The 22,542-nt window shown below is 46.2% G+C and overlaps 1 protein-coding gene across 5 annotated transcripts in view; it reads left to right on the forward strand.

The window, feature by feature from the left end:
- PICALM (phosphatidylinositol binding clathrin assembly protein) overlaps positions 1-22,542 on the forward strand; it is a 60,590-nt gene that overhangs the window by 19,775 nt on the left and 18,273 nt on the right. For 4 of the 5 annotated variants that reach the window (XM_029048382.1, XM_029048383.1, XM_029048385.1 and 1 more), the window contains exons 2-12: positions 4,614-4,756; positions 5,729-5,804; positions 6,737-6,839; positions 10,776-10,869; positions 13,416-13,527; positions 14,490-14,596; positions 15,655-15,696; positions 18,459-18,544; positions 20,152-20,275; positions 20,627-20,763; positions 21,153-21,256. In XM_029048382.1, the coding sequence (XP_028904215.1) occupies positions 4,614-4,756; positions 5,729-5,804; positions 6,737-6,839; positions 10,776-10,869; positions 13,416-13,527; positions 14,490-14,596; positions 15,655-15,696; positions 18,459-18,544; positions 20,152-20,275; positions 20,627-20,763; positions 21,153-21,256 (1,128 nt within the window). Of the gene's footprint in view, positions 1-766; positions 911-4,613; positions 4,757-5,728; positions 5,805-6,736; positions 6,840-10,775; positions 10,870-13,415; positions 13,528-14,489; positions 14,597-15,654; positions 15,697-18,458; positions 18,545-20,151; positions 20,276-20,626; positions 20,764-21,152; positions 21,257-22,542 lie in introns of all 5 variants that reach the window. The other variant, XM_029048384.1, reaches the window with a different exon arrangement.

The following is a 22,542-nucleotide window of genomic DNA, read 5'->3' on the forward strand; positions in this document are numbered from 1 at the left end:
CTGGAGTTCGACACAAATCCTGTGGGTAGAATGTCCTGAAGAATGTAATGACTTGGTAATTTTGAGGAAGTCAATTGACTACTAAACGTAAGTCTCTTCTCAGTAGATAGGTAGGCAGTCCTTACCTGCCGCTCTTCTCTCTCTCTGCATTATAGTTAGTATTTGTACCATTCTCTCCCTCCTCCCGCCCCTCCTCACCCCAATTATTGCAGAATTTCCCGATCTTCTGGAGGAGTAGACTGGGAAATGAGTGTGAAATGAAAAATAGTTTTCAAGGGGTTCTTGGAGAAATGGCACTGCACTAATAGTCCACTAACAATTATTTCATCAGAACTGCATTCTTGAATCTGACCCGAACTGAAATTATATAAGGGAAAGTTATACAAAACTTATACAAACTTCATGAAAACTTATCTAAGAAAAACTTAGGCTTTGCGATTCCCAAGTCCCTTCTGGCCCATTTTCGTACAGTAGGGAGCAGGGGAAAAACCCCCCAACAATCCCATTCCAGAATGGGAGTAGGTAATTCCAAGGGAATAGTTAGGTGCATTTTGGTTATTTGTGGAAAACTGAATGCATTTGCTGTCAAAATTATTGTGAAAATGTTCTCTCTTGTTATGGGAGCATGGATTCTTCAGCCAAGTGTATTGAGTGCTTACTGTGTGCAGAGCATTGTACTAAGCAATGGGGAGGAGTACAGTACAACAAGAGTTGGTAGACACCCTCCCTTCCCACAACGACCTCACGGTCTTCACTTGATTTGCAGGGAGCAGAGGGAAATTGGGCTCGTGGCTTTAGGAGGTGAAGACTGGCCGAAACCTTGTGGATGATACTGCTTTGGATTCAGGAATGCCACACCACAAAATTGTCCCTTGTAAGAGAGAATGTGAAATCCCAATAGATCTCTCAGGTAATTGTAGCGAGTAGAATTTTTCAAAGCGTACAAGTGAAAACTAAAAACCGTATTTGATTTTAATTTGTGGTGATTTTTCTGTTTATCGGCTACCTTTGGCCTAAACTCTGTGTCCTCCATGAAGGGGTGTGTTATTCAGATGAACATGCACGAGCCGCTCCACCTCGATTCTTTCCCTTGCTTCCCAGCTACTCCCTAGACCTGTGCAGAAAAATGGAAATGGTGGGGAATAGAACGGGTGGAGCGGTTTTTTTTCAGGGGGAAAGGGGGTGAGAGCACTTGGCTAGAGCACAGATATTTCTGGAGCGTGCTTTGGACACATCTAGCTTGTCCCGAAGTGAAATGGCTTCTTCGAAAAGCATATGACAGTATGTAATTATTTTTCCTTTAATTTTATTTTGGTGACTCAGAGCCCCTCCGGGCATTTTACTCGGCTTCGCAGATATAAGCAGGGTTTAGGGCAGTTGCTTATTCTAAAAGAGGAGTCTCCTGGATTGAAAGAGAGGAAAGCAGAGATGGCTGCGGCATTGGCGTGGAAGCGTGAGTTTTGATTGGATTGGTTTACCCAGTATCGGTCAGAGGCGGGGTAAACATTTTCCTTCCGGAGTGGTGGAGTACGGTCTTGGAAACATTTTCGGATCACCCCTTATGAATAGGAACATTGTGCAGGGAAAAAACTGCTCTGCGGAGAAAAGTCCCGGCAGTCGGGTTCACTTAATGCGAGCCCAGATTCATGGAGGAAACTGCAGAAGGTAGAAAAAATGCCATTCGTGGAATTAAGCAAGCAATTAACCGGCACCTTATTATAATAATAAAATTATCGGTAGTATTTGCTCAGTGCTTACTACGCGTCAAGCACCGGGGTAGGTACGTGTTAATCAGGACCCACGTGCGGCTCACGGCGTAAGTAGGAGGAACGACAGGTATTGAATCCCCATTTTACAGATGAGGGAATTGAGGCGCTAGCGGAGTGGGGATTAGAACCCAGGTCCTCTGATTCCCAGGCCTGTGCTCTTTCCCCTGGGCCACACTGCTTCCCGTGCAAATGGGATATCGTTCCCTCCAGCCCTGTAAGAGTGGACAGGGCCCCTTGACGGTCACTGTTCGCCTGGTTCCCAAGTTGTGTTTTTTCTCCCGATGAGATGAAATGAGATATTCAGACCTGTCAAAATGGTAATCAGTCGTGTTTATTAAGTGCTTACTATGGGCAGAGCACTAAGCGCTTGGGAAAGTACAGCACCACAACTAGCAGAAAAAGGGTGGTCGTTCCTCTGCTTCCAAGGGGCATTAGCGTTGGCTGCTTCTCTGGTTTTAAACCGTCCAGTCCTCCCGACTATCAAAGACGACGAAGTTTATTCTGTTGAAAGTGTGGAAGGAACAAGTCAGTATCTCAGGACAGATGGCTGGCGGCGGAGCTTCTCCTAAAGAGCTTGTTGGTGTTGCTTTCCCTCACGGATCTGTAATTTTCTCTTCCGTATAGACTGTAGGTTCATGTCAATCAACTCTCTAGCACTGCACCCTTCCAAGTGCTTAGTTCTGTGCTCTGCACACAAGGTGCCCAATAAATATCATCGATTCTGCCGTCCGTCCCTTTCCACACTTGGCCACCACCATTACAAGTTGGCCAGAATCATTTGCTCTAACAGATAAGGCTCATCTTGAGATCAGATTCAAGGTTTGAGAAATCGAGGTGAGGTTCAGGTGAAATTTAAGCAGTGACCTAACTTTTGCTCAGGTAGCCCTTAGCCCTGGTGTCCGTAGCTCTTTGAGGCTCAGTGCCGCTCAGGGAGAAAAACCTGTGGGACGTCAGCCGGCGGGCAGCTTTTCGCTCACAAATTAGTCCTTGGATGAGGAGGCCAACTAGGTGGGTGTGAAATTCAGTGACGAGAGAATAGCCCGCCTGCAAAAGTCTTCCTCACCGTCCTCAGTGAACGGATGTGAGGGGGATGGAGGAAAAGTCAATAGCCAGAAAGTCCCCGTATGAGTGAGACTTGTGTTCTCATCTTCCTGTCCTGTTTTCTTTTAAGAGGCTCTGACCAGGCCAAACGGGCTGGGAGTTAAGTGGATTAAATGTTCAGTTTACTACTAAGTGGTGTAACTGTTGGATGAGTGAGCCAGGAATAACCCAGCAGTGGTGTGGGAGGGGGTGACTCAGGCCCAAAGTGCCCAAGACCAGAAGCTGGGACCACCCATCCGCTCTAGTGACTTAATTGGAATATGGGGAGTAGGGGGGGACACCTAATGAGGGTAACCTTTGGGCCTGCTGGGATTGCAACTCTTAGCAGTCCTAGGGGCAATCGGGCACGTGCATTAGTCCTTCTTTCCCGTCACCCCCTGCTCCCTTCCTCTCCCACTTTGTCCCTAGAGGAATTGAGGTGTAGGCCTGGTCTGACTTGGTCCAGATCCTCAGTCCTGGCCTGACCGACAGGGTCTCGCCTCTGACCCTGGAGCCCAGGGTTTTGCTGGTGTTTGGGCTGGGTTTTATTTTATTTTTTTTGGAGGGGGACGCCCAAACGGAAATCTTCCTTGGGGTTAGGTCGATTTAGTGACCTGTGGTTAGCTATTGTCTAATGGGTTTTTAGTCCCAAATGTATGTTTGATACTAGACAGAAGGCAGGATTCTCTGTAGCTACCCCTTAGTTGTGGGCCAGAGGCATTTTAATAGGGACAGTCGAGCTTTCCCGGGGAGAAGAATGATTTTCTCTTGCAAGATCCAACAGCGATTAAAGGGGATAAGCATGTTCTCCGAGTCCAGTCAGACGTGGGGCTTAACCCTGCTCTCTCTCGGGGGCAGCGTCTTCTTGGAAAAGTGTGTATTTTCTTGTTGTAAATGACGACCAAGGATGAGCTTGTGCAGTTTCTCCCTTTGGGGCCCGTAGCCTATGTGGAAAAAGTGCCGAAAGATGATCCGATGTGGCGACGGAGTAGACGAGACTGACTGACTTCACTTCTGGACGCAGCACATGCTGGGTGCCGAACGGGAGATACAGCGAGGTGTTTATTATGTTACTTAAATCAGATCTGCTGGTTTAGTAGAGTTCTCTTCCCTAGTGGGTTTTGAAAGCTTTTCAAGGCCCGACTGTGGAGGCCAGGCTCTGAGTGCTCATCCCATGAGCTACCTTATTAAGTTACCAGAAGCCTCGGTTTCCTGCTAAATATAAGGACCCCCGTGCCAGTAACTCTGCTTTGGCCAGGTTTCCCGGCCTGAAAATGAAAAAGGACTTGCCTGCCCTCTAGAAATCTTCCAGAAGTAGTGGACGGCGCTATGGAAATGGGTGGGGGACCTAACCGAGGGGAACTGGATTGTCCTTGGCCAGAAGCTGTGTGGTTGATTTCTGTTCCATCATCTGTCTGTGAAGATCACATGAAGGACTCTTAAAAGGATGAAGACGTTCCAGGGCCATTGTGGGGAAAGGAGCTTCTGTTTAGGGTGCGAGGGTATCTTTCATCACGAAAATCTCCTATGAGATTCAGCTTCAGCCCTCTCTCTCTTAAAAGTGCCCTGAGAAGAGAGAGAAGAGTGCTAAGCAGGAATGAACTGTATGTGCTCACTTGGTGCAGAGAGAAGAAAAGCAGCCTACTGGCCGCGCCGTTGTTTTCGGAGCCCCCGGCCCTAGCAGTCCTCAACTTCTGCGAGCGTGAAATCCACTTAAAAGGTAAAAGAATTAAGAGGTGAACCTGTCTTTCTTGTATCTTTCAGATTTGATCCAGTGCACGAACGAGATGAATGTGAACATCCCCCAGTTGGCAGACAGCTTGTTTGAACGAACTACCAACAGCAGCTGGGTGGTGGTCTTCAAGTCTCTCATTACGACCCATCATCTGATGGTGTATGGAAACGAGGTAAGCACTTCAAGGAACTAGTGTACAAGCTTGTCTGTTCTCCTGGAACGATCACTCGTTGGTCAGAGGTGGCTGGTGGTGTAAGAAGCAGGTGAGATGATTTTTAGGTGAGAGAGTAAAAAAAGTAGAGCTCAGTGCGTGTGAGAGCATCCGTACACAAGGTATTTTAGAGACAACTGTAGGGAGCCGGGTCTTGGAGGGGCTATTAAGACATCGTTCCAATGAGAAGAAGGTAGTGACAGGTAGGACCCGGCTCAGGTGACATTTAGGAGCTTGTCAATAACTGATCTACATGAACAAAGACCGTAGCTGCTCTACTTCATGCCCGCAGATCCCGGAAGGAGCTTTAGGGTGAAGGGAGAAACCCCGTAAATGCGCTTCAGGATCAGAAAACGCAGTGAAAATGTCGGAGGTTTATCAGACGTTGAGTTTGTTCCGCACTCTTCTTCTGCCCGTCCGGCTTAGGTTTTAATTGGTGTGGAAATGCTCTGGGCTCATGAAAGTCTAGCACGGAAAGCAGTCCTGTAGGAGAGAACGCGATCAACACAGACAATTCTTAGTCTCCCATCACCTCCTCTGAGCACAAGTTGAAATTTTAAGCCTATTTGTTTAGTGGTGCCTCTGTGCACTTGGAATAAAGTAATGACTGGTGCAAGTTGCCTGAAGTCGACACTTATAGAATACAAATAAATTAGAATCCAAAATATAGACTTTAAGTTTTCCTCCCACTTTCAGTCTGTGAGCCGTCCCTATGAGGTGAACTTTATTTCTTAGTATCTGTAGGCAAGCATTATCCAGATTCTTAGGCTGAAATACACTTAAAAGATTTATGAATTTCATGCACTGATAATGAATTCCAAGACTTAGTCCAACATTGCCATTCAGGTCATAACTTTTAAAATGTTTCAGTTATTTACATGGAATCCAAAAATGTCCTGAATTAACTTTGTGTTCTTTTCTCCCGCTATATAGCGCTTTATCCAGTATCTGGCATCAAGAAACACATTGTTTAATTTAAGTAATTTCCTGGATAAAAGTGGATTGCAGGGTAAGGTCAACTTTCTGTGTAGAATTTTGAGTAAAGGTAGGAACAGAATGTCCACGGATGTGAATGTTTTCTGTTATTTAGAGGATGTGATGGAGAGGGGGAGGACACAGGCTAACTCGTGGAATCAGATGGAAACTTTGATTTTTTACTTTTTTAAAAAAGTTGAACTCGATATGTCATTGTACATTTAAAAAGTGGCCTAGTGTTAGTGAACTCAGGAGAACGTTGAGTTGGAACTAAGGATTAAACTTGCTTTTCCACCAGCGGTCAAGAAAACCAACATTTTGGAATTATAAGTTCTATTTTCCTTGCCATCTCATGTTCCCATGTTTGACTCCTCCCTACCAGGCAAACATGGGAGGGAGGAGTCAAACATGCTGCCTTGAGCGAGTTGCCTATCCTACTTTCAACCTACCCTTTCTCATCCGGGGCAGTAATCTTTCTCAATTAAAGATGAAACCCGGTTTTGCCAGCCATATTGCAAAGTGGTGAAGGGCCAAAGATCTGGAGCGAGGCCTGAGCCAAGTCCGTCACCAGCGTTCAATCTGTTATGCAGTCAGGTGTCTGAATGTCGCTTTTCGGGGGGAGGAATTGCTCCTGGGGGGGTCCTGGGATTTATAGCTCCGATAGGGGCCGAGTGACTTGTATGAATTAGCAGGGGCATCTGGGGAGAGGGTGTTACCTTCTCGGTCCTTTGGAGCCGTGATTCTCCCTGGCCCATGGAAGGTGTGGAAGTGGACGGCCTGCTCGGCTGGAGGGGACTGAATTTATTTTAGAGATCAAAAGGAGCTTAGCTAGAGGATGGAATTTATGCCGGAGATCAAAAGGGACTCATCAGACCTCTGGATAGGACTGACTTTTATTGCAGTGTCAGAATTGTGGGGAATGAAATTCATCCCAAAGTGACTGAACCCTTGTTTCTCTCTCTGTAGGTTATGACATGTCTACATTTATTAGGCGATATAGTAGGTATCTAAATGAAAAAGCAGTTTCGTACAGGCAAGTTGCGTTTGACTTCACAAAAGTGAAAAGAGGGTAAGTTAAGTTTCCTACTCTCTCATCACTGGTATCTTAATGGGTCGAGGTCATAACAAGCCTGTGTCCGTTTTGAAGCCTCAGAGTTAGCGGTGCTTTTGAGTAGCACAAATGTTTATTTGAGAGACTTGGGGGGGAAATTACATTTACTTTGGTTTATCGTGCGTAGTACTGGTCTTCTTTAGATCCCTGGCTTTTTCCTGCCTTTGATACAAACCAAGAAGGTGGGTGAATTTCTTTTTGTCAAGTACAGTAGACTTCCTCCCAGACTGGGCTCTTTAGTAAGTCTTTGGCTTATCGGAGCTAAGTTCCAAGAGTACCTGCCCTTTCAAACCCAGCATTTGCCCAAGTACTTGAGGTTATGTTGATAATGTGGCTCCCTGAAAGCCCGGGGCAGAGATCCCTTCTGATCCACAAATATTTCCACTCCCCTAACTCTGCTCCTGGGAGCTCCTGGGAGCTTGCCTGCTGTGGCCCTCTTGGGGGACTAGACCAAGGAGCCATTTATGCAGCCTGCTACAACGTCTCTCTTCACCCGATGGTCAGTTGACCCTCTGGAACCGGTCCTAGAGTAGCCGGGCCCCAATCACCAGGTCTCCGGGGATTTGCCCCGGGGACCGGTCCCCTCCTCGGCCCAGGCCGGGCTCTCCCCAGAGCCCAAGTCGACACCCGGCGGCATCGCTCTGCCGTGACCGTCGGTTGGGGCCGTCTTATCACGAAGCAGCCGCTGGTCGGTGACACCCTCCCTCCCCTTCCCACCCAGTGACGCTTCAGTGGCTCCTAAAAACGGCTCGCCTGTGAATTCCAGCGCTTCCGGTCGGCCTCCAAGAATCTGGTTGTTCCGATCGAGGTTCCTCAAGGAACCAATGCCAATTTTTTCCCGAGATAGTTTTCAGAGGGAACAACTTGCCTGCTGCCCTGTAACTCCTGAAAGCATCATTGTATCTGATAGAGCCCAAAGGGTTTTGACTTCCCTGGATCAAGACAAAGAGCGCATAGCGTCTAGCTGCATTTTGGGTCTGTATAAAATAGTCACGCGCATAAGAGCAAATACGGAGAACGAAAATTAGAGGTTGATATTGGGTGCTCATTTTACCTAGCACTGAATTGTTTTGGGATTGACTTGATGTGAACCTTTCCCTCTGCTCCTGGCTTGAAAATACAGCAGGGCGTGGATTGCCCAAACAGACAGTATTAGAGACTCAAAAATTGGACCATGAAATAAAATTGGATGCATGCCTGCCAGCTAAGTGAATTTCTCACAGTGAGTAGAAGCATGCTTGGCTGTTGCCCTGTTAGAAGACTAGTTAATCGAATGGCCAGTCGTTTGCTTTGATGTCCCACTTTTAACTAGCGCGGTAGGTTTGGGGAGCTGATGTGCAAGTCAGGTATTTGCCTAGACAGAACCCATAGTCCACGCTTTCAAATTCCGAATGCAGTTGTTCATTTTTCTTAATCGCAGGGTGTCGTGGTCCCAGCGAGTCTGTGGGGTTAGGAAGGTTGAGTCTAACAAAAAGGTAACGGGAGAAGTAGGCGGTAGGAACCCCAAAAGGAGGCTTGACTAATGATAGTCAGGACACTTTAAAAGGCAGAGGTGTGGAATTTTTTGCCATTTCCTTCCCTGGGAGGGAACGAAGCCGCTAAGCCCACACCTCCCGCATGCAGTTTCACTTACACACCCTCCTAGTGATGGTCTTCCCCCTCTCCGAAGCAAAAAAATGTGAACGTCTTCCCAGGGACAGTAGCAGTTAGATATCTGGCGTTCAGTTCTGCCGCAGTGTGTTTTCATTGCGTGCTTAGTCTGGAATGCTGTCGAGGAATTTGGAAGCATTCTTTTGCTGGCGTGCGTCAGGGTAGGACGTGGCACGGCGTCGAGCGGGTGGAGAGCAATTGGGTGCCCGCGTGTGGTGGTGATGCCCCGTACCAGGAGGTCCTTCAAGAACCAGTCTTGCACGTTACACCTTTTGGAGGGCTAACGTAGCCTTGGTTGTAATCAGGTCTCTCTGAAGTCTAACCGCCGTCATCGGGCGGGCTCCCCCAAACACACCTGGGAGCCGGGTGGTTAGGTAAAATACTTGACGTTCCAGGGTCAAGAATCTGGGAGGAGTCCCTAACTGAAAAGTCCCACTTCCAAACCCTCAACGGAACCAGGTGCCTCACACTTGCTGCTTTTCCCTGAGGAGACTCACCACCACCTAGAAGGGGGCTTTCCCAAGAAATCTTACAGTTCCAGCGTCAATAGCATCATTACTATCTATCAGTCTGGGGTATTAAGTGCTTACTGCATGCAGAACACTGTACTAAGAGCTTGGGAGAGCAAAAGAGTTGGTTCCCTTCCCACAACATGCTTTTTATTAATAGCGTGGAGTTAAGTCTGGAAACTTGGAAGATCCTGCGTGGCTCTGTGTTACCCGTTTTAGACAGGAGACGCACTGTATCGGCTGGGTTGTCGATCCGAATCACAGTGTAGTCTGACACAGTGCAGTCCTGAATGAAATTACGGTGATTTCAAGAAATTTTGCTGGCATATTTAATATTTACATGGCCTTAAGACGATGACAGTTTTAACGTCAGTCATAAACAACGTGCCATTGGGTTTGTGTCGGTTTACGGTGAGAATTCCTGGCTAGGAGATACATTAGCAGGTATTCACAATGTAGTTACTAAGTAATCATGCCTATCGAACCTGGACTGCAATCCCCAAGCTACACTTAAAAGTAACCTCAGGTCCCTTAGCATGTAATGTCATCCAGTGATTTCTCTTCCCCTCAAAAAATTCCAGCAATCCCTCCCCCGCCCCCCCCCAGCCCTCGACCCCCTCCCGAGGCTTCAGGAAGAATATTCCCAAAGGTCATTGGATAGATACTACAGGGAATCCTTAAAATGGGACTTGCCTACTATCAAAATGGACCCTGCCTTTTTTTACCCTTGAAAAATGGGGTCAGCTAATTTTTGCCTTTTAAAAAAAAAAAAAGTTTAATGTCTAAGGTAATGTACCTCTGTGTACCAAGCTGCTCATTTTCTCCAGGAAAAGATCTTATTTTGTGTGTTGTGTGTTTTTTTAAATGACATTTATTAAGCTTTTACTGTGCGTTAGGCACTCTAATTAGGGTTGGGCTAGATACAAGCTAATCAGGTTGGACACAGGCCATTTCCCTCATGGGCCTCACGATCTTAATCCCAGTTCTGCACATGAAATAACTGAAGCCCAGAAAAGTGAAGTGACCTGTCCAAGGTCACATAGCTGACCAGTGGTGGAGCTGGAATTAGAACCCAGATCTTCTGACTGCCAGGCCTGTGCTGTAGGCCGTGCTGCTTTCTGCTGCTTGTGTTGCTTCATAAAGATGGGGAGAGGGTAGGAAGAGCAGAGGAATGCTTCTGGATTGATTTAAATGAAGTCACGGGATCAAATGCTAAGGGCTGCTCCGGTGTGTTTAAGAGTTTCAGGGAGGTCATTTTCTACCAAGGAGGCACAGACAGATAATAACAGCATAAAAGTACCTGACAAGATGCCTTGTAAATTAACTATCATTTAGGGATGTTTAAATAATTGTCCTGAAAGTAGAATGCATCCCTGTGGATTTGTCTTGCCTCCATTCGCTGCACGTGAGATGATCTCGTGAAAGTTGGGTCTTTTTTTAAACTCAGACCTTTGCATTTGGGTGGTGGGAGATTTGTTGAGAGAGAGATTTCTTCTTCTCTCTACTAGTTTTTGGATCAGTGATATTGAGTCCAGTCAGTTGGCAGGTCCCATCTCGGTTACCGCTGGCTGCCTGCTTCCTGACTGGGTGAGACCCTTTTTGGGAGTCTACATTTTTCCTCCATTCAGGGGAGGAAATATTTCCTGTTGATATCTGTTCTCTCTCCAGTCTTGAATTAGGAGCGAGCGAAAAGCTTTGTAGAAACATTCAATTGATCCTCCTCTTTGTCTAACAGGGCAGATGGAGTTATGAGAACAATGAACACGGAAAAGCTCCTCAAAACCGTACCGATTATTCAGAATCAAATGGATGCACTTCTCGACTTCAATGTAAGTTTATTGCAAGGGTTTTTATGGCGTGGTTCATTTCTAATAGGTTGTGGTAACTTAAAAGAAACCCGCAATTCTGACTTGCCACGCCTGAACTTCTCGTTCCAAATTAAATTACCTTCCGTTTTCTCCAACCTTTTGAGTGTGCGGGACTTTCTTCGTGTCCATGTTCCAATACTCAGCACACCAAAGAGAAGAGGAGAGAAGAGGAAGGATGTAGCTTGTCAGCCTATTTACAAACATCTTTTGAGGGCCCAGTTTAGTCTTAGTAGGGTGTTTTAAACATATTCATTCTAAGTGCTCTCCTTAGCTTGGCAGTTATCCTGACAGAGAAATATTTAGAAATACTTGGAAATGCAAGTGGTTGTCGGGGGATAATGTTCTGTACCCTCTTGATAACCGAAGGTTTAACGAATTTAAGTGAGTCCTGGGTAGAGGCAGATAAAATAGCTCTTCAGGGACCAGCGTTCAACTTGAGGAATAAATAAGAAAAAATTGTCCAGCTGTAGTTCAGTAAATAGCTTCTGAACTGTTTGCTTAAGTTTTATCACCATCGTTCGCGTTGCGTAGCTTTAAAGGACACGTTTGAGTTCGGTGTGGTGAATATGTATACATAGGCAAACTCATCCACTTGAGACAGTTTACTGGAATAGTGGAGAATATTTATCCCATAGATATAAGCAGGTAGCTGTGGAGAAAGCTTGCGGAAAGAGCCAGTCCGATCGTTAGGCTACACCTTTTGTTCAAAGGCCCTCTTTCCTCCACAGATGTAATTTCCATGATGATGGTTGCGAAAGGGAGAAGCATTCCATACATGGGGTGAGGAAAATATAGGGCGAATAGGATGGGTGGGCCTAGGAAGAGAAGAAATCTAAGACCTCAGGCAGTTGGTAGCCCAGGGTGCTAAGTAGAAGATAAGCTGATGGAGACAGTCTTCCAACTGGCATTCATACTTCCTGGGCTTCTTTGCCCATTAGAGGGCCTTGGAGATCTATCTAATAGCAGAACATGAATCCTTGGTGAATCCTTGCACCTTCTGGGCCTTGGGGACTTGGAGAACTCTCCATTCTCCTGCTTCCCGAGCTACCGGGCCGGGGGGAGGGAGGGACGGGCCCTCACTTTCACCCTCACACTTGGAAGATCTGGAAAAAGGAGGGGAGAGAGACTGCAGGGAATTTAGTGGAGCAGTGGTGCTCCGCCGATAACCGGACTCGACTTAGAACCAACCTGTTTGACTATAGGAGCTGGCAGGAGGGTCCTGGGGCCAGAGGCTCTGGGGAGGGGATGTGGGCATTCTGAGGGACTGTGACTCAAGTGACCCCAGCAAGTGATGTCTAGGGGTGAATTTAGGATTCACCGTTGCCTCTTTCGATTACTGGGGCTCCCGTCCAGCTCAATTGCCCGCAGAGCTGGCTGAATTGCTGAGTGGGCATCTTCAGGGGGACTGGCAGAAATGCCTGGAACACTCAAAATTTCACTCAAGCAAAGGGTACATGCTCGCGGGACAATCACCGTTCAGTAATGGCATTGGACATATCTGGGGGAGGAGAGTGTGTAAAATCCATGCCTTGGGTGGGCTGGTTTATTGATACAGTGAATGAAAGCATGCTGGATTGAATCTCTTGAGGGTGTGTGGGGGATTGTCTTGAACCCAGAGGTATAGAGATGAAGCAGTAAACACTAAGTCACTTCATTATTCGAGGGGGAACAGGGAGACCTGAGGCTTACCCCAAGAGTAGTGGCTACTTAATGATAAGAAAACTTCTTGTAGGCTGTACAAACATGAAAGTTTCCAGAGAACACAATCACCTGCAAATCCAGTTTTCCTGCAGCAAAAGTGTTTCCTTTCACGGGGCTGTTTTCTGGTCACAACATGTGTTCTTTCAGCCTTCTCGGGGTATCTTTTCAGAACCTGAGCGGTTGTGACTCTGATCCTAAAAAATGATGAGCCTTTTTTGATAACCTTAAACCTGTCTGACTCCGATTATTTTCATAAGCTTGTGATGGTTGTTCCCTGCCTGAAAAGGAAGACTTATCTTTAAACCGCAGTGTTTCATAATAATGTTGGTATTTGTTAAGCGCTTACTATGTGCCGAGCACTGTTCTAAGCGCTGGGATAGACAGAGGGGAATCAGCTTGTCCCACGTGGGGCTCACAGTCTTAATCCCCATTTTACAGATGAGGGAACTGAGGCACAGAGAAGTTAAGTGACCTGCCCACAGTCACACAGCTGACAAGTGGCAGAGCTGGGATTCGAACTCATGAGCCCTGACTCCAAAGCCCATGCTCTTTCCACTGAGCCACGCTGCTTCAGTTAAACCTTGTTGATTATTGGAATTGTTCCTTGGAGATTCTCCTGTCGATGTGCATTTCTAGAGTATTTTTTCAGTTATGTAAAATTGGCTCTAGCAGTTAATTGCTAGTTTTATTTTTGGAACACAGAGAATGTTTACGATATTGTAACTTGAAAGCAGTTAATGATAGAGAGGCTTTGAAGTTAAAGACTTTCTGTTTAGGTGGCTAATGGCTTTTCCGAATTTTTCCAGGTGAATAGTAATGAGCTGACAAATGGTGTAATAAATGCTGCCTTCATGCTCCTGTTCAAAGATGCCATTAGACTCTTTGCAGCCTATAACGAAGGAATAATTAATCTCTTGGGTAACTATTTCTCTAATCTAAAGCACTTCATTTCTTGCCCGTCTTGCTAACCGTATTCATTGGTCAGGAATCGCTTTTCCCCCACATTGAGTTTTGATCACACGTCTGAATACCTTGTCTTAGGAAGGCAGATTGCAGAATGTTCCAGAATTTGCCCTCATTGTCAAAAAGAACCTCTTAATAATCCTTTCTTTGGGCCAGCAGGGTGATACTGCTCTGAATAGAATCTAAATGTGGCCTGCATTTTTCTCAAGACTGGCTTATCATTAAATATTTTCGTGCCTAATTGCTGTTTTACTAACTTGTAAACGTAAAAGGGTTTGCTTTTCCTAACTCATAGCCAAGAATTTTTGGCACAGAAAATGGCTTTGCTTTCTCTCCCCCCGTCATGAATTTTGACTGCCAGGATTTTTATCCGCTGCATCTTTTTAAGCAGGTATTTTCTCTTGTAGTTTATATTTCTTAGGATGCTATGTATTGATTTTTGTGTTTCGTGTTCAAGTATTTTAATATTTTTTGTGTGATTGTACACTTACATTTCAACCTTACCTGGGGAATTCACTCTAATATTCAGACAGAGAGGTTAAGCTTATCTTAACTGTTAAAGCCAATTAGATGGACAACTGTTTACAGGTTGTATTTTAGTGTTCGAATAATGCACATTAAATCTGTGTATAAAATCTGGACATATATGTTTGCTTAAGAGTAGTTAAAGATGTTAAGATCTCTTCCAAGTAATCTTGGGCTTCTACAATTTAAAATAAGCACCAAGTTTATAAAGGCTATTTTGTGTATGATTATACAAGTGCCTGTCCATTTTTCTGGAATTTAAGGGAAGTTTAGAGCAGAATTAAAATAAATGGCTTTTTTTTCGGGGGGGGGAGAGGGGGGCAGGGCCAAGAAATGTAGCCACCTCTCCCTACTATTTGACTTGATTTTGTTTTTTTTTCCTTCTTTGGCAGAAAAATATTTCGATATGAAAAAGAACCAGTGCAAGGAAGGCCTGGATATCTATAAGAAATTCCTCACTAGGATGACAAGAATTTCAGAGTTCCTCAAAGTTGCAGAGGTAAAATTATATCTTTTGGAACCGCCTCTCGCACAATCACAATCGGCTTCGACAGAGTAGATCTTGAGTTCACTTCCTCGTGTTCAGACCTAATGAGAGAGAGATTTTGGTTACAGTCCTCTTCCTTTAAAAACTCCTCCCATTTGAAGACTAAGGCCTCCTCCCTACCCCTCCTAGCCATCTTGCCTTTATGTTACACTCTGACGACCCCAATCCCCTTTAAACCTGGGCGAAACTCAGTAGAGAAGACAGTTTAAGTTGGCGTGACACTGCCTTGGTACCACGGAGGCGGGCAGTTGATCCCGAGGGAGCCTCTATTTTCTGCAAAACTGAAGAACTTCTTAGGAATGGCCAGAGCTGTCTTCAACCTAGAACAGCACTCTTGGGTCCAGCCTTTTTAAGTGCAGACGCTTAGTTGTAGAACAGAATACTGGGTCCAGACATGTGAGCGTCTTCTCATTGGCTTTGACCTCCCTGATTTTGCTTCATTTCCTGAGATAAGAGGAAATGACAGAACTCAAAAACCAATTTGGGGTTTGGGAAACAGACCTGGATTGAAGTTTCTTCAGGTTTTAAGCGCACCGGTTTGGCTGGAAGTGTTAGCCCATCACTTGGCTTCCAGGCACGCCTTTGGCATTCGGGTCATGGTCACCGGTTGCCAGCAACCACCGCTGTACTTTGCAAGGTGGGAAGTCGCAATCGGCTGGACCCATCTCACTCTCAAAATTCAGCATGAGAGTCAAAGAGAAACTTGGTTTGGCTTCGCAGATCTCCTGTTCCAGGATTACCTTGTGGTCCTGTTGACATGGAACCACATGAAGCCAATTTCTTTCTGGCCAAACACCATCCAAGTTGCTACCTAGCAACTGAATTCTGTAGGTGGTGAAGTTTGGTGTGTTTTCTCTATTGAGATTTCTATGTGAATGTCCCAGATACTTGTGTGTCTTTTTTGTTCATATATCCCCTCTGGCATAGCTTTTGTCTCCTCAGGAATATGAATTAACATTGTTATTGGAATGCTCAGATTCACCACGTGTTCTTTTTGGTTTTTGTTGCAGCAAGTTGGAATTGACAGAGGCGATATTCCAGACCTTTCACAGGTAATGATGGTTATGGTTATTCTGGGAATGATAGTGGCTGTTTTCTGTGACTTTCCCGAGTTACAACTACTAAAATTGAAGGACCAAAACTTCGACTGTACACTGCTGTCTACCGTTGCATGGAGTGTTCCGCAAAAGTGGACCGTGAGGATCGAATAGGCCTCGTTTTGATCGTTAAACAAGCTTCTGACCTTCAGTGTCGATTTCTGCCAGTCGGCAGCTTAGCTGGGTTAGCTCTGTAGGTGTTAACATGAAGGATCAGTGGTTTAGAAGCTTTTTTTGTGTACAGTGTTCACAGCTGCTAACTGACCTCTTGTTCTCCACCTCCTGGACAAAAGTAGATGTTTTTTGCTTAATCGAAGCCACCCTAATACCACCTGTCCTGTTTATTAAATAAACATTCATTGTCCAACGCTTCAAACTCGTGGATTCTTGAAGCGTCGAGCGTATGATTAGCCATCACTCAGTCGGTTTGACAGAGTGACATTCTGAAGCCGTCGTGTGATGCGTCTCCAAAGCAGTCAGTCAGTGGTATCTGAGTGCTTACTGTGTGCAGAGCGTTGTACTAAGCACTTGGAAGAGTACAACAGTCGGTAGATAGGTTCCCCACCCACAAGGGAAGACGGACATTAAAATAAATGACGGATATGTACAATAAGGGCAGTGGAGCCTGGGGTGAATATCAAGTGCTTAAGGGGTACGGATCAGAGCGCGTAAGGGTCATAGGAAGAAGTAGGGGAAATGAGGGTTTAGTCAGGGAAGGCCTCTTGAAGGATGAGAGGCTTTGAAGGTGGAGAGAGTGATGGTCTTTCATATATGAAGGGGATGAGAGTTCCAGGACAGAGAGAGGACATGGACGAGAGGTTGAAAAGATAGACAAAATGGAGGTCCAGCGATCAGAGATTTTTCAGTCATTGGTAGGGGTTTTGGGGGGGGGGGGGTTTGTTTCGTTTTCCTTCGAACGAACCATTTGGATAGCAGTAGGGCCAGAGAGGGCCAAAGGACTGTGGCCGATAGGCTCAGATCGGAGAGTTGGGTCTTTCTGGGACCATCAACAAATACACACTCACCTGGGCTAAATGAAAAACAAATGCCGTCAGGTGGAGCGGGAGGAGATGAGTCAGCCACGTGACTGTTCCCGATTGGGCAGCCTCAGGGATGTTGGATTCAGGATGAGCGGTCACCTTGCTGGAGAACACAAATTAAACTCTTCCCAGGTCAATTGCGGGTGGAGGGGGCGGGGGGGACGAGGGGGAGAATGAATCTGTGGGTCCAGATCAATCAGTCAAAGCTATTTATTGAGCGCTTACTGTATGCAGAGCACTCTGCCCTGGGCCCCTACGGTAACTCCTCCTCAATCCATTTATCGACTTCGGACCTAAGCAGTTAAGCTGCTTCTGTAATCTTGGTTTGAGTGGGCTTGTGCCCCACTGATTCTCTTTCCCTCTTCAAAACCCTACTTAAAAATCACCTCCTCCAAGAGGCCTTCCCAGACTGAGCTCCTCTTCCCCCTCTACTCCCTCTGCCATCCCCCCCTTTACCTCTCCGCAGCTAAAGCCTCATTTTCCCCTTTTCCCTCTGCTCCTCCACCTCTCCCTTCCCATCCCCACAGCACCGTACCCGTCCGCTCGACTGTATATATTTTCGTTACCCTATTTATTTTGTTAATGAATTGTACATCGCCTCGATTCTATTTAGTTGCCATCGGTTTTTACGAGATGTTCTTCCCCTTGACGCTGTTTATTGCCATCGTTCTCGTCTGTCCGTCTCCCCCGATCAGACCGTAAGCCCGTCAAACGGCAGGGACTGTCTCTATCTGTTGCCGACTTGTTCATCCCAAGCGCTTAGTACAGTGCTCTGCACATAGTGAGCGCTCAATAAATACTATTGAATGAAATACTATTGAATGAAAGTCCTCCACACCTGCCTAAGCGACTAATAGGTGACCTCTGGGAGGGAAGATTCTGTCACCGGGTTTTGACTTGAATTGGTGGGGCACGGCCGCCAAGTTCTGATATTTACAGAGAGCATAATATTTTGAAAGAAGAATAAAAATCAAGTAGACAAGAGGTAAAGCCGGATGAGCAGAAAGCTGCTTCTTGTTGTGTCAAGGATGATGATGATGATTATTATGGTAATTGTAAAGCGCTTAGGACTTCCCCGAATGTCTGTTTCTGGTCAGCCGCAATAGTGGGTTGTACAGACGCTTAACTCTTCCAAAATACGCGTCTTTACTGTGCATCTGAAACGAACTCTTTAGGGGAATTAGGAAACATCCTTCCAACAACACGCCCCAGTCCGAATAAAGCGCCGAGCCCCGATAAGGACACGCCCTTGGTGTCAGCCGAGACGTGCGTTTTCCTTAACACTGGCTCCTCCAAAGCAGACCCCTCGACTTCTGAGAGAACTGAGTGTATAAACCGTTGTCCTTCATGGTCTAACTTGGAGCCCGCAAGTTTTACAAAGAAATCCGTAATCCGTTTGCGGGCCGTATGCGTGTCGTCACAAGTAGAGGCATCAACACGGAGCACCTCTTGTAATGAAAAATATTTTAGAAAGCAGGTACCTGCTGCTCCAGTGCCTCTACGTCGATTTTTATGTTTTTTTGCTAAAAAGGCGATAGCAGCTACGGGGGCGGGGCGCGGCAGGGTAATATTTTTTACCTTGTTACGTCGTTGGTTTTCTGCAGCCCTGTTGTGGACAGGATCGTTGTTCGCGTGGTGGACGGACTCACCCTTTCCTTGAATTTGTCCCCTTTTAAGGCACCAAGCAGTCTTCTGGATGCTTTGGAGCAACATCTAGCTTCCCTAGAAGGAAAGAAAATCAAAGATTCTACGGCCGCAAGCAGGTTTGTCTTTCTGAAACCCGTTGTGGGGTTTTTCGTTCACTCTCTGAATTTTTTCATTGTAGTATTTGGAATGAAATTGTGATTACCACCAGGCAAGTCCTTAAGCTCTTAGTGTGGTCAATCCATGGTATTTATTGAGCATTTGCCGTGTGCGGAATATCGTGCCAAACCCTGGAGGGAGTACAATACGGTAGAGTAGGGAAACCACCATCCCTGCCCTCAGAGCCTACGGCCTACAGGATTATTATTATTAATAGAATTATAACTATTATTACCACCATCATCACCAAATCAACTTTCCGGCAAGCTAACAGAAATAAAGCCAAAATGATTTAGAATATCATACTGGGGGGAAAAAGAAACCAGGCCACTAAACGGAAGCATACAGATTTCTCCCAGATATTGTCTGTTAACCTTGAGGTCTGTTTCAGTTTCAGGGTCATTTTGTGTTGGTATTCAGAACTTTTTGCCATTTCTAAATTTATTGTGCTCCACCACTGAATTTAGGGAGTCAGTGTTCTTTCGGCGTGCAAACCGAAACTAGGCGTCACTCGTGATCTGATCTTTTGGAAAAGGCCAGCAGATGTCTGTCCTAGGAGAGCAGCCCCGTGTAGCTTGACTTGCCAGTGGTCTCCGGAGAATTGGGATGGTAACCTTGGAAAATACAAGTCAATAACAATTATAATAATGATGGCATTTGTTAAGCGCTTACTATGTGCAAAGCACTGCTCTAAGCGCTGGGGAAGATACAAGGTGATCAGGTTGTCCCACGTGGGGCTCACAATCTTAATCCCCGTTTGACAGTTGAGGGAACTGAGGCCCAGAGAAGTGAAGTGACTCGCCCAAAGTCACACAGCTGCCAAGGGGCGGGGCTGAGATTTGAACCCATGACCTCTGACTCCCCAGCCCTGGCTCTTTGAGCCACGAAACGCTTACTGTATGCCAAGCACCGTTCGAAACACTGGTACAGATACAATGTTATCGAGTTGGAAACGGTCCCTGTCCCTTAGGGGCCTCACAGCGAAAATAGGAAGGAGCGGGATTATCATCCCTGTTTTACAGATGAGGGAAATAAGATGCAGAGAAGTTAAGTGATTTGCCCAAGGTCATGCAGCAGACCAGTGGCAGAGTCAATATTAGAGCCCCGCTCCTCTGACTCCCAAGCCCTTGCTCTTTCCCCCAGACCACGCTGCTTCTCTGTGGAAGCCGAATAAAAACCGTCCGGACGTAGCAAATGATAAATGAAGATGGTCTGTCAAGTGATATCTGTTAAATGCATGCAAGGTTTAATAAGTAATAGTATTTATTGAGTGCGTCTTGTGTGCATTGCATCTTACCAAATGCAGGGAAAGTTCACAGGTGAGGAAGGAGACACTGTCCGTGCCCCTCGAGGGACTCACACTTCGAGAATGTCCTGCAGAAAATGAGCCGGCTTTAGTGTTTAGTCCTCGGGCGCACACTCAGTCGTGGTGCTAAGATATTTTAAAAAGGCAGCAGATTTAAGGAAGTGACCACAGTCGCCTCTTTTTTGTTTTTTTTTTAAATCAGTCCCTCGTTACGTGAACTATTTAAAGTCCAACAGCTTTGGTTTGTCCCAAATATTCCAGGGCTACAACCCTTTCCAATGCAGTCTCTTCCCTCGCAAGCACCGGCTTGTCACTAACCAAAGTCGACGAAAGGGAGAAACAAGCAGCCTTGGAGGAAGAACAGGCTCGTCTGAAAGCTTTAAAGGTAACTGTGGCCGGCCCTTCGGTCTCAAAGCAAGCGAAGGAGCCGCGACCCGGAAGCCAACCGTTGTTTTCGCTGCTCTTTCTCGCGCTAGCTGCCGAACAAACTGCGCTGTCCAAACTCTGAGGATCCAGGAGAGGAAGGGAGTCCTAGCCCTTTTCCTCTTAAAGCATTCTCCTTGTAACCTCTGGTTTCCTCTGGACACTAAATCGCCGCTCTCGCAGTTTCGTTTTCCTGTTTACGAGAGGGGATCCGCCATGACGGACTTCTTTAGGGTGTGTGTTTGATGTACCCGGGAACCATGTAAACGAGTCCTGTTTCTGGATTTCTTACACCGGCTCCCTTTGCCAACAGGAACAGCGTCTAAAGGAACTCGCAAAGAAACCTCTTACCTCTCTAACAACTGCAGCCTCTCCTGTATCCACCTCAGCGGGAAGCGTGATGACTGCACCGGCCATTGACATATTTTCCACCCCTAGTTCGGCAAACAGGTAACGTGGTTTCGAGGTAGATGGGCTTATTTCTGCCTTTTTAAAAATTACATTATGGTGGGAAAAAACCCAAAACTGATGTGAATATTTAATGTAATATCTGCACAGTCTAGAGAAGAAAAGCGGTACTGAATTCCAAAGGGTTTTAGGTTTTTAATCAGTCAATCGGTGGTATTTATTGAGCGGTTAGAATGTTCAGAACATTGTCCTAAGCTCTTGGGAGAGGACAGTAGAGCAGAGTTGGACCCGTTCCCTCCCCCATAGCACCCTAGAGGGGAGTTAGGCGTGAATGCAAATAGCTATTTATAATGTATAAATGAAAGATTTGTACAGGTTTTGTCCCTTTAATGTCTAGTCTGTAGAAGTAAAACTCTGTCTTGTCTCTCTAGCACGTCAAAGCTGCCAAGCGATCTCCTTGACTTGCAGCAGCCTTCCTTCCATCCATCCGTACCTCCTCTCTCCAGCACCCCGCAAGTAGCCAGTACGTGGGGAGGTAAGCGCCCATTTGGTCCCGTGTATCCATCGCTGCTTGCTCCACTTCTCCTTGCATCCTCAGTCAGAGGCGGGACGTGGGTTAAAGCTGGAGTGACCTGACTTACCTTTCCCTCACTAAGTCTCCGCCTCATTTGTTGCTTTGGGGAGGCGGAGAGAAGAACGGTAGATCGAAAATACGAGGGTAAAGTCTCCGAGCAGTGGATGTTCGATGGAAGAGCTGCTTCCTTTCCCTTTTCTTAAGATGGGGGCATCCACTAAATCCGGGAAGGGTATTTACTGAGTGCTTACTGTGCGCTGGTACTAAGCACTTGGGGGAAGTACAGTACGGTTGGTCGACACAGACCCTGCCCGTAAGGAGCTCAGAGTCCAGAGACAGACAGTCAAATTAATTACGGAGAGGGGAAAGGGTAAGCATTAGGTGACAGTACGGTTGGTCGACACAGACCCTGCCCGTAAGGAGCTCAGAGTCCAGAGACAGACAGTCAAATTAATTACGGAGAGGGGAAAGGGTAAGCATTAGGTGAAGTGCGTAAGATGTGGTTAAAAAGTGGGAAGGGCAAAAGCGAAGATTGGCAACCGTGTTTTCGTTAAAGGTTGGCGGTTGTTTTATTATGAGCAAACAGGACTTTCCAGCCCGGTATTGGCGATCACCTGCTCTGTGCAGAGCACTGTACTAAGCACTGGGAACGTACAGTAGGCCTCCAGTCCTTTGGGCAAATTTTTCGAGTACGTTATTCACTTAGGCACCTGGTTGAATACCGCAGCACGCGTTTGATTTTACAAGTCTTCTTTAGGATTCGAGGTTCAGCCCAAGAATCGCTATTTCAGGGTTCAGCTAGTTTTGAAAATGCAATCCGAGGCTTTCTTCCCAGTGTGGAAATAATGGACATCAGAGTGCATTCGAGTGCTTACTTTGCACAGCACTGTACTAAACGCATGGGAGAGTACGATATAGCAGTACAGCTGAGTTGGTAGACACATTCCCTGCCCACAGTGTGCTCACAGTCCAGATGGGGAGAAACAATTTTATTCCAATCACTCCGTTCCTCCCTTGCCTGGATTCGTATGTTTATAAATATGAATGCTCCCGGTGGTATTGATTATGACCATCTTCAGGTCCAAATTAGGAACGCAGTTTCCTCGGATGTTCCTCTGATCAGGAAGTCTCTCGGCTTAAGATTTTCACTCTTTTCTGCTTAACAGAAAATTGTTCTAGGAAAACTACTAGAACTTGGACCTTAGCATTATAGCTAGTCGGCAGCTTAAAAAATGCATTTCCCTTTA

Source organism: Ornithorhynchus anatinus, chromosome 20, assembly GCF_004115215.2.
Source record: "Ornithorhynchus anatinus isolate Pmale09 chromosome 20, mOrnAna1.pri.v4, whole genome shotgun sequence".
Classification (NCBI taxonomy): domain Eukaryota; kingdom Metazoa; phylum Chordata; class Mammalia; order Monotremata; family Ornithorhynchidae; genus Ornithorhynchus; species Ornithorhynchus anatinus.